The following is a 13,965-nucleotide window of genomic DNA, read 5'->3' on the forward strand; positions in this document are numbered from 1 at the left end:
TTTGATGCTTCAACTCGTCAAAATTTTAAATTGCATGCATCTTTATCGTGGACAATCAATGATTTTCCAGCATATGGGAATCTGTCTGGTTGGAGTACCAAAGGTAAGATGGCATGTCCTTGTTGTAACAAAGACACATGTTCTATGAGGTTAGCTAATGGTAAAAAGCAATGTTATATGGGTCATCGACGTTATCTTCATAGCAACCACAAATGGAGAAAAAATAAAAGTTTGTTTGATGGAACTAAAGAAGTAAGACCACCGCCACTTTCACTTTCAGGTGGTGATGTGCTTGCTCAAGTGAATGACCTTGAAGGAATCATCTTGACTAAAGATGTTAAAAGAAGGTGAAAATATCACATGAAAACAGAGGTGATAATTGGAATAAGAAAAGTATTTTCTTTGAACTGCCATATTGGAGTTCTCTTTTGTTAAGACACAATTTGAATGTGATGCACATTGAAAAGAACATATGTGAGAATATAGTCAAGACAATTATGAAAACGAAGGGGAAGACCAAGGACAATGTCCAAGCTCGTCTTGATTTGGAAGCTCTGAAAATTAGACCAGATTTGCATCCAATTCGCAAGGGGGATAAACTTGAGTTGCCCATTGCATCCTACACTTTATCTGCAGAGGAAAAACACTTGTTTTGCTTATTTTTTAAGCAATTAAGAGTTTCAGATGGGTTTTCTTCTAATATTTCTCAAAGTGTTAACTTGAAAGAACATAAAATATCAGGTCTGAAAAGTCATGATTTTCATGTCCTTTTACAACATCTACTTCCTCTTGGGATACGTGGCCTCCTCCCTAAAGTAGTGTGTGAACCACTTATTGAGTTGTCTTTGTTCTTTACTAGTTTGGGTGCTAAAACATTGAAGGTTTCTGAGTTACAAAAGATTGAATCCCAAATTCCGATTACTCTTTGCAAGTTGGAACAAGTTTCTCTCCCTTCATTTTTTGATGTGATGGTGCATTTACCTGTTCATTTGGCTAAAGAGGCTATAATTGGTGGACCTGTACAATATCGATAGATGTACGCTATTGAGCGTATGTTGTATGAGTTAAAACAACTGATTCGAAACATGGCTCGTCCGGAAGGCTCAATAGTAGAGGGCTATATAGCAAAGGAGTGTATGACTCTTTGCTCAAGATACTTGAAAGACATTGAGACAAAATTCAGTAGACTTGAGCGAAACTATGACAGTGACTTTCAAAAATATAAAGGTGAAATATCCATATTTTCGCAATGTGGACGAGCATTAGGAGCTGGTATAAGTCGTATTCTCGATGATGATGCATGGGAGAAAGCTCATATCTATATTTTAAAGAATTGCGATGAAGTACAACCTTTCCTCGAGTAAGCTCAAATACATCTAAACAACCATTTCTTTTTTCTTTTTATATATATGCATTTCTCATTAATGTTGTAACGCAGAGAGTACTCTAAAAATGAGAAAAATAATACACCACAACTATCGGATGACGAATGGAATAGCAATTTTATTGGTTGGTTTAAACAAAAAGTAAGTGATTCTATTGTTATAAATTATTTTGTTTTGAACAAGCTTATTTGTTCGAGTTATTTACATTGTAATTTATTTGTAGGTTGACAAAATGAAAATGCAAGACCAACACAGTAAATATGATGACCTGCTGTCGTTGTGCCGTGGCCCTTCAATGTATGTTAGATTTTTCAGTGGTTATGTTGTCAACGGATATAGGTTTCGGATTGAAGCTCGTGACAAAGGATGTAGAACCCAAAATTCTGGGGTGTGTGTAATCGGTGATATAGGTAGTGAGAAGAATTATGTTGACTATTATGGAGTGTTGACAGAGATTCTTGAACTTGCAGTATCTTGACGGAAAACGAGTGGTTTTATTTCGATGTAGATGGTTCGATGTGCATGATAATGAGAAAGGAGTCAAAGTAGATGAATATGGATTCACTAGCATTAATTGCCATCGTATTTTGAAAACAAACGAACCCTTTATTCTCGCCAATCAAGCTTCACAAGTGTTTTATGCCACTGACAACATCAATAAAGGTTGGCATGTTGTTGTTAAGACACAACCTCGGGATCTATATGAGATGCCACAACCAATAGAGGACAAGAGCAATAATGTAGATGATTTCGGTGAAGCATATCAACATGCTGAATCTTTCAATTTTGATTGTGGGGGTCAAACTTCATTCGATGTACATGGTCAAAACATTTGGAGAAGAACAGATTTGGAGCCGCTAGTAGTTGACTTACCAACAAATAAAAGAAAGAGAAAGCGAATTCCAATTTGAAGAAGTATTTCCAACTTATCATATTTCTTAGTTGTTTTCTATTGCTATTCTATTTTGGTAAAAGGTTGTTTCTTTTATGTGTTAGTTGTTTATTTATTCTAGGTTCATTTTCATGTTTTTACTATTTGTACTAATATGTTACATTGCTTATATTAACAGATGAAACCAATGCTTGCCAAAAGTAGTGTAGGCAACATCCGAAAGCCTGTAAAATTTTTAGCTCCTGGTAAGTTGGCCAAGGAGCGTGGATATGGACATAAAACGAGGCCTGTTGGAGATTCTAATGGTAATTTCTTTCTAAACTGATAGCGTAGATTTATTTTTTATATAATTGCAACGATTGATATAATTATTCATTTTTAAATTATTTGATTTGTTGTTTTCCAGGAAATGCATCTGCTCACAAGAGCTTAGGGGGAATTCAAAGGCTACAGGTTGAGCAAGAAGCTCAATACATCGGCTATCAACGAAGAATTGGTAAACCTCTAAACTTTATGTAGACATTGTAATTTATAACTCATGCAATTTTTTAGGTCGCTCTCTCTATTTTTAAGTGAAAATATATTGATATAATTGTAAAAAGTGTTTTTTTTTCTTCCAAAAGGTGGAATTTCAGCCCATACTCTTATTGTGCATTTTGGGGAAGATGAATGGAAAGAAAGAGATTTTACGGATGATAGTTCTTTCTTAGAAATCTTGAATATATGTAAAAAGTTCATTGACATATATTCTGTTGGTTTCAAAGTCACGGATGGGGATGGTAAGCCTTTGAGAAATGATAAAGATTTATTGGCTATGTTGAATGAACATGAGTACGTGGAGAACATAGACATTTATGTAGATGTGGATGAAACTGCCCAACCATTGCTCTTCAAACTGCCTGAAGACAATACAACATCTGGTATCGTTAATAAAGAGTTATTTATTTTGAGTTTTTCTTGTTTTTCTGTATCATCGATTTATTTTCTTTAAATTTGTACAGATTATATCTCAATCCCAAGAGTTCCAAAAGTGAGAGATACTAAAATATTGGGTGATTATAAGGCAAATGAGAAAGTCATTGTACGGGGGGATGTGGTAAATGGAAGTGAACAAGCTAGTACAGTTCAATGGTTCATAACTATTTCGAAGAACTTTGATATCGAGACTGGCTTGCAATCTATCAGTGAATGTACGATCAACAAGGCAAGTTCTTTGGCTAAAATAATATTAAATTTTCCGTGAACCATAATTTATTATTTGTAATTATATGATTTCTTTAGGATTTTCAAATACCAATTGAGGCTGTTGGTCATTATCTTGTTGCTAAATTTACTCCTATGACTGAAGATGGTGAAAGTGGTGAATCGAGCTATGTTGTTACAGACAAATATGTTGATGGTAAGTAAAATATATTTGAAATGTAGCGTATTATGCATTTTCTATTGATTTCAAATTATAATCTTGATACATTTATTTATTACTTCGACTCGTTAAATAGATTCAGCAACTCAAAAGGCGAGAAAAGTTAGAGGAAAAAATAAGAATAAGAAAATTGCAGCTTTAAAAAGTGGAGAAAAGATGGAGATCGAATTCTACAACAATCGTGCAGTGGGAAAACATCACAGATATTGGTCAAGACACTTGGGGAAAATCGTGCGCGACAAGCATATCTGCCCTATACAAGTGAAAACATGGAAAGAGTTGACTGAATTAGACAAGCAACACATGTGGGATTCGGTGAAGGTAAAAGAATTACAATATTAATTTCAGTTGAATTTACTGTTAGCATAGAGATAATAATTGTTTTTTTGGGTGACTTTTAGTTTATGGTGTGGTTTATTTTTTAATTTGGTGAATTTTAATAAATTTATTAATTTTTAAGGCGGATCTAAATTTTTTATAAGCATAATGATTGGTGGAATTGGAGATGGTGATCTTTACTATAGTAAAAAAAATATATAAGGTTCTCAGAATAAATACAAGAATGGACTTTGCTAGCATCTACTTCCTTTTCTTATTTTATAATATGACATATCCAAAACAAACTATTGTTGTATTATGATTATGTTGCAGGAATGCTTTTTCAATCCTAATATAGAATTATATCGTGAGCATACTTTGGAGCATATGGGGGCTTTGTGGACAGCATGGAGGTCATCCTTGAATGTTGACTATGTGAGACCTTGCAAAACTAAAGCTGAAGTTTTAAAGAATGTGCCGCAAGGGTTTAATGCTAAAGAATGTGACTGGCTTGTAACTAATAAGTTCCTAACTGATGGGTTTCAGGTATAATAATACTGGTTCAGTTTGTAATTAGAAATATCTTCATTTTGCAGTTAAATTGCACTCATGGAACTGATGATTGTGATTTTGGTTTGTGATTTATGTAGAAAACCAGTAACCAGAATTCTAATAATCGGGTAAATGGAGTAATGCCTCATCGAACTGGAAGCAAGCCGCACAGACAACTGATATATGAAATGGTCGTAAACATCTATATTAATTCTTATGTTTATTATTTATGATTTTTTTGCTTAATTAACATACATATATATATATATATATATATATATACATATATATATATGTATATATCATTTGCCTTTTAAATATCTTTCAGGGAGGCAAGGATAATAACCCACCTGATATTGCAAAAATTTTCTATGAGACTCGACATAAAAATGGAAAGCTTGTTGATCCAGAAACGCAAGAAAAATATGTAAATATCACTACTTAATCTTTTAACATAATTTTGTTGTTTATCATTTATTTAAATGACATGAGTGATGGACCTTTGTAGGATGAGATTGTGAAGACTGTTCAATCTAATGCATCACTCTCACATATTGAGGTTGTTGAAAAGTGTTTTGGACCACAGCGCCATAGTCATGTCCTTGGTTTTGGAGGTGGAATGAAAAGAAAACATTTTAATTGTTCACAAGCTGATTATATAAAAGATCTTGAGGCTAAGCTCCATGAGAAGGAAGAAGAAAATAATAATCTTAAGAGACGCATGGATGGAATTGAAAGTAGATTATCGAAAATCGAGAATGAAAACCAAGCAACTTCAGATGCACCTACAATGTCTGGTGAAGGTGTGTTGTGTTATCTTGAATTTTTACTACAGATATTTTACTTCAGGTTTATATATTATTCTGCATTTATTCCTTTTTGGGAGTTTGCTAGTTGTGTGTATTAGGCGTCTCCCCATGATATACTGCCCCTTTAACTTGGCATACATTTTTAGTAAATTACCCAAAATCAAGGTGAGCTAATAATGAAGCAGATTGTTACGGACAACTGGACTTGTAAGATCAAAGGTTATGGATTTATTAGTTTCTCCCCATGATATAATGCCCCTTTGTGTATCTCCCTATTTTCTTGTAGATATTTTGATCCATTTTAGTGAATCCAACTTCTTATGAGACAACATCGCTTTGTCTTTTATGTGGGTTTTTAGTTGAGGATTGCTGTGCTGAAGAGTTGGAATCAAAGGATCATTTAAGCAACTCGAAATTGTGTTTGTGGCTTCTAAAAATTTTCAAAATAAAAAATTGTGCACTTGTTTAATGCTAAAGAATGGGACTGGTTTAATAAGTTCGTACTCTCATGTTGGGTCTGTTGTCGAAGTTAAATAGACACTTACATATTTTTGTCTTCTCGGATTGTTTGGGATATTTACTTTGGTTTTATATATGTTATCTAACAAGATATGTATGTTTTTTCCTGCGAAATGGTTCTATCGTGTCTATTGATGACTCAGAATTCATTAGAAGAGTTCATGAGTCTTGAATGTTTAGCTTCCCTCTTGATTTCAGCTCTAAGTTGTGAGAAGTGATATTAACCTGTTTTCTAGCAGTTTTTCAGTATTTAGTGTATTAATTGTCCTTTTCATTCTCCTGATAACGTGCCCAGCTTATTGAATTTAATTTTACAGGCCACCTTCACCGACATTCTGAAGATGCTTGGTAAGCTCCCATCTCCCCTTTAAAATATTGGAGGACTTGGAACTAATCCTCCCCGATTTTCCCCTCCTTTCCTAGTTTCGTTCTCCGACCTGTTTCCAAACCGATAGGGATTCTCTACCACAATTTACTGGGGAAAGTGTTTTTTTTTTGTTATGGTCCTAATTTTACTGCTTTATTTCTGCTCTAGCGAAGATGTACTTATTGCTCGAGTAGATTTGTTGACTGCTGTAAAAAGAGGATTAGATATTTGAATGTCTTGTTTTCCATTATGTTAAAAATTTGATTACAACCTGATCTTTTACTTTTAATGACAATGATAAATTTTAATTTATTTTTTCTGTTTTTGTTTTACAGATGACACGCTGCCTTAATCTGATGTCGTGCTTCAAAGAAGAATTCAAGCATTGATTAGGAAATTAGTACATGGTATTTTGAAGCAACTACTAAGTGATCATCATTTATGGTCCTCAAATATTTTTGTACTCCAAGGAGTAGATATTACGAAATACTTCAAGTATCCATCAAAATGGAACCATGTTTTGGAACAATTTGCAATTCTGTATATTTTGAATATATGAATAGATATAGATGCAGTTGTTTATATAAAATATTTTGTTCAAAAAAATTACTTGTTCTAGATTTCATATTTTGTAATAATGTTATCTTGTAATATAATGACAAATTCATATAAAATAATTATTATAAATTTCATCACAATTAAAAATATTTTTTAATGAGGGTAATTAATGATTTAATGAGAGGTAATTTCATACTTAAATCTATTTTTAGTGAGGGGCTAATAACTAATAATTATAGTAAATTTTATCAATAAAAAAACAAATAGTGAGAGTTAAATAATGATATAATGAGGAGATATGTTGTCATTAAAATATTATTTAATGAGAGGCAAATGGTAATATAATGACGAAAAATTTCGTCATTTTTATTCATTTTAATGACGGTGTAAGCACATCGTTAACCCGTCGCTAAAAGTAGCGACGGTCTTTATACCGTCGCTAATTAGCGACAGTTAATAAAACCGTCGCTAGTTTTAGTGACGGGACACAATTCCCCTCATTAATTACCTTTACCTAGGAGGACAATAACGACGGTCCATGACGGGATATGTACCGCCATTAAAAGTATTTAATGACGGGATTTGATTATTTAGTGACGGGTTTTCCCGTCATTAAAAGTCTGTTTTCTTGTAGTGCATGAGGATAGTGTGTAGCAAATACAAAAACACAAAAATGACATTCATAGTGTGTTTAGAGAAATGTACCTATCAAGTGAATGGGGGGGAAGGGAGACTTGTCTTGGACTTGGAAAAAGTTGGTGTGAATTCCAATGCCAAGCCTTGATATTTAAAAAAGTTGTCTCCAACTCTTCACCTCCCATGCATGCATATATTATATGGTTTTTTTTTTTAACAAATTAAAAACCATGGACTAAATTTAATTATCTCAAACATATTTGAGACTAATTAAACATTACTTGAATTTACCCAAGTCCCACTAGTTAAATAATTAATTTAAATTGAGCTCTACAAGACTCAATAAGATTTAATTAATTCAACACTTGAATTAATTTAATTATTTGGACTCTACTAGGTCCACTAGTGTTTAATTAATTCAACACTTGAATTAATGTAATTTAGTCCATAATAATGTTTATGAAAATCACAATTTTCAAATACATTATTCATTTGGCCAACTTTTAATTTAGGAACACTTCCATAAATTAAAATTTATATTTCTCTCATAGAATTAATACTTCTATTTTTCTTTACACTTATAAACTCATTTATAAGTCGTTCAACACATTGAACTATTTTCTCCTTTATAGAAGTCATACTTCTAATTTTCCTTACGATTATAAACTCTTTATAAGCCGTTCAACACATTGAACTATTTTTACTTCTCAACGGGTTCTAGAAAGCCAGCACTTGTGTGGCCCTCAATGGTTCATTGATACAACTAGCCGTGGGTTCACATCTCCATGTGATTCGGACTAAACATGTCCTTATATGAGCATACCCCAATTGCTCCATTCTTACTTATCAACCCCTTGATAACAAGAACGTCAGAACTCAAGTCTGATAGTACCCAACCAACCATGTTAAACGCCTAGCAACATCGCTAGCATGATTCCCTAGGTATCAAATGATAGTGCCTACAAGAACCATTCAATTATGGTTAGCGTACAGTACGGTCCCTTCAACTCATATATCCCGACCGATTCGACAAACATTGGTTTATCGAGAGTTGTCAATGAATCGATACTATGTGTCATGTCGTAGTTGCATCGATGGTGTAATCTATGAAACCCCTTTCATAATTACCACCATACTCTGGCCAGAGATTTCAACCTACATACACATGATAACACATAGGATATCCATACCCGAAGGTAAGCGGTGAATCCCCGACTACAATGCATCGACTCCTATATGTTTTGACAGATCACCCAACCTTGCCACCTGATGACCCCATAAGAGTCGGTAAACAAGTCAAAGTGAAACGCTAGCACATAGAGTCTCAATGTTGTCCCGGGTCATAAGGACTAATGGTGTACAACCATAAACCAGGACTTTTCCACTCGATAAGTGAGAACCACTTGGAAAGTCCTTTTATGGAGGGTTGTTCAGTGCACTCTACCAGGAGCACCTATCTGCATGCTCGGACATCACAATGTCCCCTACCAATGAAACATGGTACTCACATCTCAGATACTAGTCTCTAACTCGAGCGGCCTATATCCTTCTTAGTGGCGGCTGAATCGACTAGGAACCGTTTAGAATATACAGTATTACAAATATGAGTTTCATGATACTCATCATATGAGCATCTCATATTCTTTCTACTATTTGTATATTCAAGGGCTTTATGTATGCAACTAGCATGGGTATACAGATAAAGATGTGCCAAAATAATAATTTCAAATATTATTAAAATAAAGACTGCTTATACATAGAGTTTCATTGTGAACACTCGGCCAACAATTGGCTCGACGGACACCTACTCTAACAAACTCCCACTTGCACTAGAGCCAACTACCCATATGATTCAAACCCATTGATTCGCGATGCATCTCGAATAATGGTCCAGGTAAAGGCTTAGCTAGTGGATCAACAACATTGTCTGCGGAGCCGACTTTGTCGATAGACACTTCTCTTTCCACAATCTCTCCGAGGATGTGGTACTTTCTCAATACTTGTTTGGACTTCTGATGAGACCTTGGCTCCTTTGCTTGAGCTAAAGCTCCCGTGTTGTCACACAACACCGGGATAGGAGCAACTCCATTAGAAATGACGTCCAACTCTTAGACGAAATTCCTTATCCAAACAGACTCCCTTGCTGCATCTGATGCAGCAATGTATTCGGCCTCTGTGCTGGAATCCGCAGTATTGTCTTGCTTGGAACTCTTCCAAGAGACAGCAGCACCATTGAGCATGAATACAAACCTAGAGGTTGACTGCGAGTCATCGATATCGCTTTGGAAGCTAGAGTCGGTATAGCCTTCCAATTTCAGTTCTCCACCCCATAGACCAAGAACAATTTATTGGTCCTTCTCAAATACTTGAGGATGTCTTTCACAACTTTCCAGTGTGGAAGACCAGGGTTCGATTGATATCTACTCACTACACTTAGTGCGAAAGCCACATCAGGACGTGTAGATATCATCCCATACATGATGCTACCAATCGCAGATGCATAAGGAATGCTTTGTCATCGCCGCTATCTCTGCATCAGCCTTGAAAGACAGACTTGGATAGGGACACGCCATGACACATTGGTAGATGTCCTCTCTTGGACTTATCCATCGAGAACCGCTTCACGATGGTATCAATGTATGTGGAATGGGTGAGACCAAGCAATCTTCTCGATCTATCTCTATAGATCTGTATCACAATACAAAAGATGCTTCACCCAAGTCCTGCATCGAGAACTTACTCGCTAACCATATCTTAGTTGCTTGCAACATTCCTACATCATTCCCAATGAGAAGAATGTCATCAACATAAAGCACCAGGAATGTCACAACACTCCCACTGACCTTCTTATACACACAGGGTTCCTTAGGATTCTTAGTAAATCAACTCTTTGTTTGTACTATCGAATCTGAGGTTCCAACTCCTAGATGCCTGCTTTAGACCATAAATAGATCTCTGAAGTTTGCATACCATATGCTCACTTCCGATAGATGTAAACCCTCCAGGTTTGAGACATGTAAATCTCTTCCTTAATATCCCCATTAAGAAAGGCTGTCTTGACATCCATCTGCCATATCTCATAGTCATACCATGCAGCTATGGCTAGCAATATCCTTATAGACTTGAACATTGCAACTGGTGAAAAGGTTTCCTCAAAGTCAACTCCTTGTCTTTGAGTATATCCTTTTGCCACCAATCGCGCCTTGAAGGTCAATACCTTCCCATCCGCCCCAAGTCCCTATGGGAACCGTTCCCTCAGGTGGATCTATAAGATCCCACATTTGGTTCGAATGCATGGAATTCATCTCAGATTCCATAGCTTCAAGTCATTTGGATGAATCGGCATCAGATAACGCTTCCTTGAAGGTCCATGGATCACATCCATGGTTAGGCTCATCATGGCCCTCTTCAAGAAGCTGACCATACCTCATAGGTGGTCTCGAGACTTTCTCGAATCTTTTAGGAGTTTGTATCTCTTCACTTGGCTCTTCGGGTGTGGGTTCTATAATTGTGGGTGTCTCTCGAAACTCTTCGAGTTCTATCATCTCCCTTTTTCTATCCAATAGAAAATCCTTTTCCAAAAAGGTTGCATTCCTAGAAACAAACACCTTTGTTTCTTGAGGATGATAGAAGTAGTATCCAACCGAATTCATTGGATATCCCACAAAGTAACATAAAATGGATCGACTATCCAATTTATCTCCCACTACCTGCTTCATAAGCAGGGCACCCCATATTCTAAGATAAGAATACTTAGGAGGCTTACCCATCCATATCTCATATGGTGTATGCCTTTGAATGGACATTTAATGGAATATCTTTTAATTTTAAGTTATAGAGATCGTTTTCAAGTTCTCAAGTACCAATTAAACATTCATTCTTGTAAATGTTGCAAACACCTTTGCTAAATAAACAAGAATATCCATTTTTATCATAATAGAAATGGAAACAATGTTTTACACCAAACAGGTACAAACAAAACATCTCTTAAAATTAACTTAAAGTCATTGTTCAACAATAAGTAAACATTTTTTAAGGTCTTGGCAGCAACTCTTGCTCCATATCCCATCCCCAAGAAGGTCTCACCTTCTCTAATCCTCTTACTTCTTCCCATCACCTGCAACACATTACAGAGATGTGATCAACCTTTGGTATCCAATACCCAAGAAGTAGAGTTAATTGAAATGCTTACTTTAATGTAGAACATACCATTTCCAGAACTTTTCTGGGCAAGATATTCTTTGCAATTACGCCTCCAATGTCCAGGCTTCTTGCAGTGATGACATACATCATCAGTCTTGTCAGCCTTAACTGGTCTGGCTGCCTCAACGGGAATCGGAGATTGCCTCAACAAGGGCACGTTCTTCTTGGGACGTTGGAAAGAACTCTTCTTTTCATTCCCATGTGGATCAATCTTCGTACCAGATGAAGAACCCACATAAAGAACCAACTTCTCTTTCTTGATGGTTGATTCAAACGTAACAAGCATATTCACCAACTCCTCAAGGGTCGGTTCAATCTTGTTCATGTTGAAGTTCACCACAAAAGGATCAAATGAGCTAGGCAATGATAATAGCAACACGTCGGTGGTCAACTCCGAAGGCAAGATCATATACATGCCAACAAGCTTATCCACGAGCCCAATCAACTTCAGGCCATGATCATGGACCGAGGCCCCATCTCGCATGCGCATAGTGATCAGCTCCTTGACGGTAGCATGCCTAAGAGGCCGAGTCTGCTCTCCAAAGAGCTCTTTGAGGTGCTTATGAATGTCAGCAGCACTCTTTCCACCCTCAAAACGCCTCTGCAGCTCATCATTCATAGAAGTCAGCATATAACACCTGGCTATCAAGTCATGGTCACACCATTCCTTGTAAGTCTGCAATTCCTCAGGAGTGCAGTCAGTCGGAGCCTCAACAGGGGGCGACTCAGTCAGTGTATATGCTACCTTTTCCGAATTCAAGACGATTTTCAGGTTTCTTAGCCAAGTGAGGTAATTAGGTCCAGTTAATATGTGTTTGTCGAGTATTACGGATATCGGATTGCGAATCGAAGACATTGTCAAAACTTGTACTGAAAAGTAAAACAGATAAATGTTGATGACTATTTAAAATATTTGGTAAGATATAAAGTATGGACTTTAACTTTATAAATATTTACTCCCACTGTTTGATCGTATGTTTGCCGGATTCATGCAACTTTGTTATTATCATAATATAACGCACATACTCATTATTTATAACATATCATGCATATATTATAAACAGTAAACAAACAAGGATGATCAATCGCCCCAATACTAACGGACCGTGTGAGCTAAACACGGGCCTAGGTCCAATCCTAGGGTAAATGCACGGGATGCAAATGCAACTATTACATTAGCTTCCAATATTTACATGTCTTCGATCTTCATAATCATCATGGCCACCATCTTCCAATCTTGATCATCCACTATACTAATATTTACAAATAAATATCCATGGCAAATAGGGATACATCTAATGGGGTGGGAACGGGCCATAAACCAAGCCCACTTTAAATTTGATAATTATTACAATCATTCAACATCAAATATCCTAGCATACACCTAGCAAATTGGGCTTGGGCTTTTGATCATCATTCATGCATAATATCACATATCATACACCATCAATTAATTATCACAATAATTAATTGATCCAATATTATATATCTTGATCCAATCACTAACCGCCACGATTATAAATTAAATTAACAAAGTATACAAACACCTTTGTCTACTTTCCAATTAATTTATTTATAACCGAATTTCTTGTAAATCACCATTTACTATAAATATTTAAAGTCCAACTTAAAATATTTATTTCATGAGAAAATATTTGCAACTTTTGTAATTTTAAACTTAAGGGCCAAAAACTTATTTTCCACCAAAAACATTTTTAGCCCATTTAAAAATTCACAAACATGTTAGCCATCCAATGGCCCAACAACTCAAGGCCCATGACACTTTTATATTCCAAAACACTTTCGGAAACCCTAGCCGTCATCGCCGTCGCCAGAGCTCCGTCGCCGGATTCAGGCCACAAAAAAATTATTATTTTTTTTTTATTTAAAAATGTTGGGGCTGTTCGGGCAGCCCCTCGGGCAGCCCAAGCTGCCCGAAATGGGCAGCAAATTGCTGCCCAAAAGCCGCCCCAAACCCGGCCTTGAATCGTTGCAAAACTTCACCTAATGCGGTTAGAAATCGATCTCAACATAATATCTTGTAGTTGCTACACAAAATCGTAACCATAGCTCAGATACCACTTGAAAGGGGATCGGTTACGGTGACCGAAAGCGCAACGGAAGTTTAAAATTTAAAATTTGTAAGCAAAAATTTCGGCCACCATGAGGATAGTGTGTAGCAAATACAAAAACTCAAAAATGACATTCATAGTGTGTTTAGAGAAATGTACCTATCAATCTTAAAAGATTGATGATGGCTCCGACTTAGTTGATATACAACTAAGCTTTTCAATGGCAAGACA

General features: G+C 36.0%; 1 protein-coding gene across 1 annotated transcript; it reads left to right on the plus strand.

Moving 5' to 3' along the window:
• The first annotated feature begins 2,334 nt into the window (after positions 1 to 2,334).
• LOC140822488 (uncharacterized) lies at positions 2,335 to 6,834 on the plus strand. Its single transcript, XM_073183255.1, has 12 exons — positions 2,335 to 2,353; positions 2,456 to 2,582; positions 2,684 to 2,773; positions 2,901 to 3,197; positions 3,279 to 3,481; positions 3,559 to 3,676; positions 3,777 to 4,021; positions 4,352 to 4,564; positions 4,669 to 4,761; positions 4,899 to 4,997; positions 5,079 to 5,373; positions 6,601 to 6,834. The coding sequence occupies exons 2-12, from the start codon at positions 2,456 to 2,458 to the stop codon at positions 6,615 to 6,617; spliced, it is 1,797 nt and encodes a 598-aa protein (XP_073039356.1). The 5' UTR covers positions 2,335 to 2,353; the 3' UTR covers positions 6,618 to 6,834.
• The last annotated feature ends 7,131 nt before the right edge of the window (positions 6,835 to 13,965 follow it).

The sequence above is a fragment of the Primulina eburnea genome, unplaced genomic scaffold (assembly GCF_022965805.1).
Source record: "Primulina eburnea isolate SZY01 unplaced genomic scaffold, ASM2296580v1 ctg870_ERROPOS2543523+, whole genome shotgun sequence".
Classification (NCBI taxonomy): domain Eukaryota; kingdom Viridiplantae; phylum Streptophyta; class Magnoliopsida; order Lamiales; family Gesneriaceae; genus Primulina; species Primulina eburnea.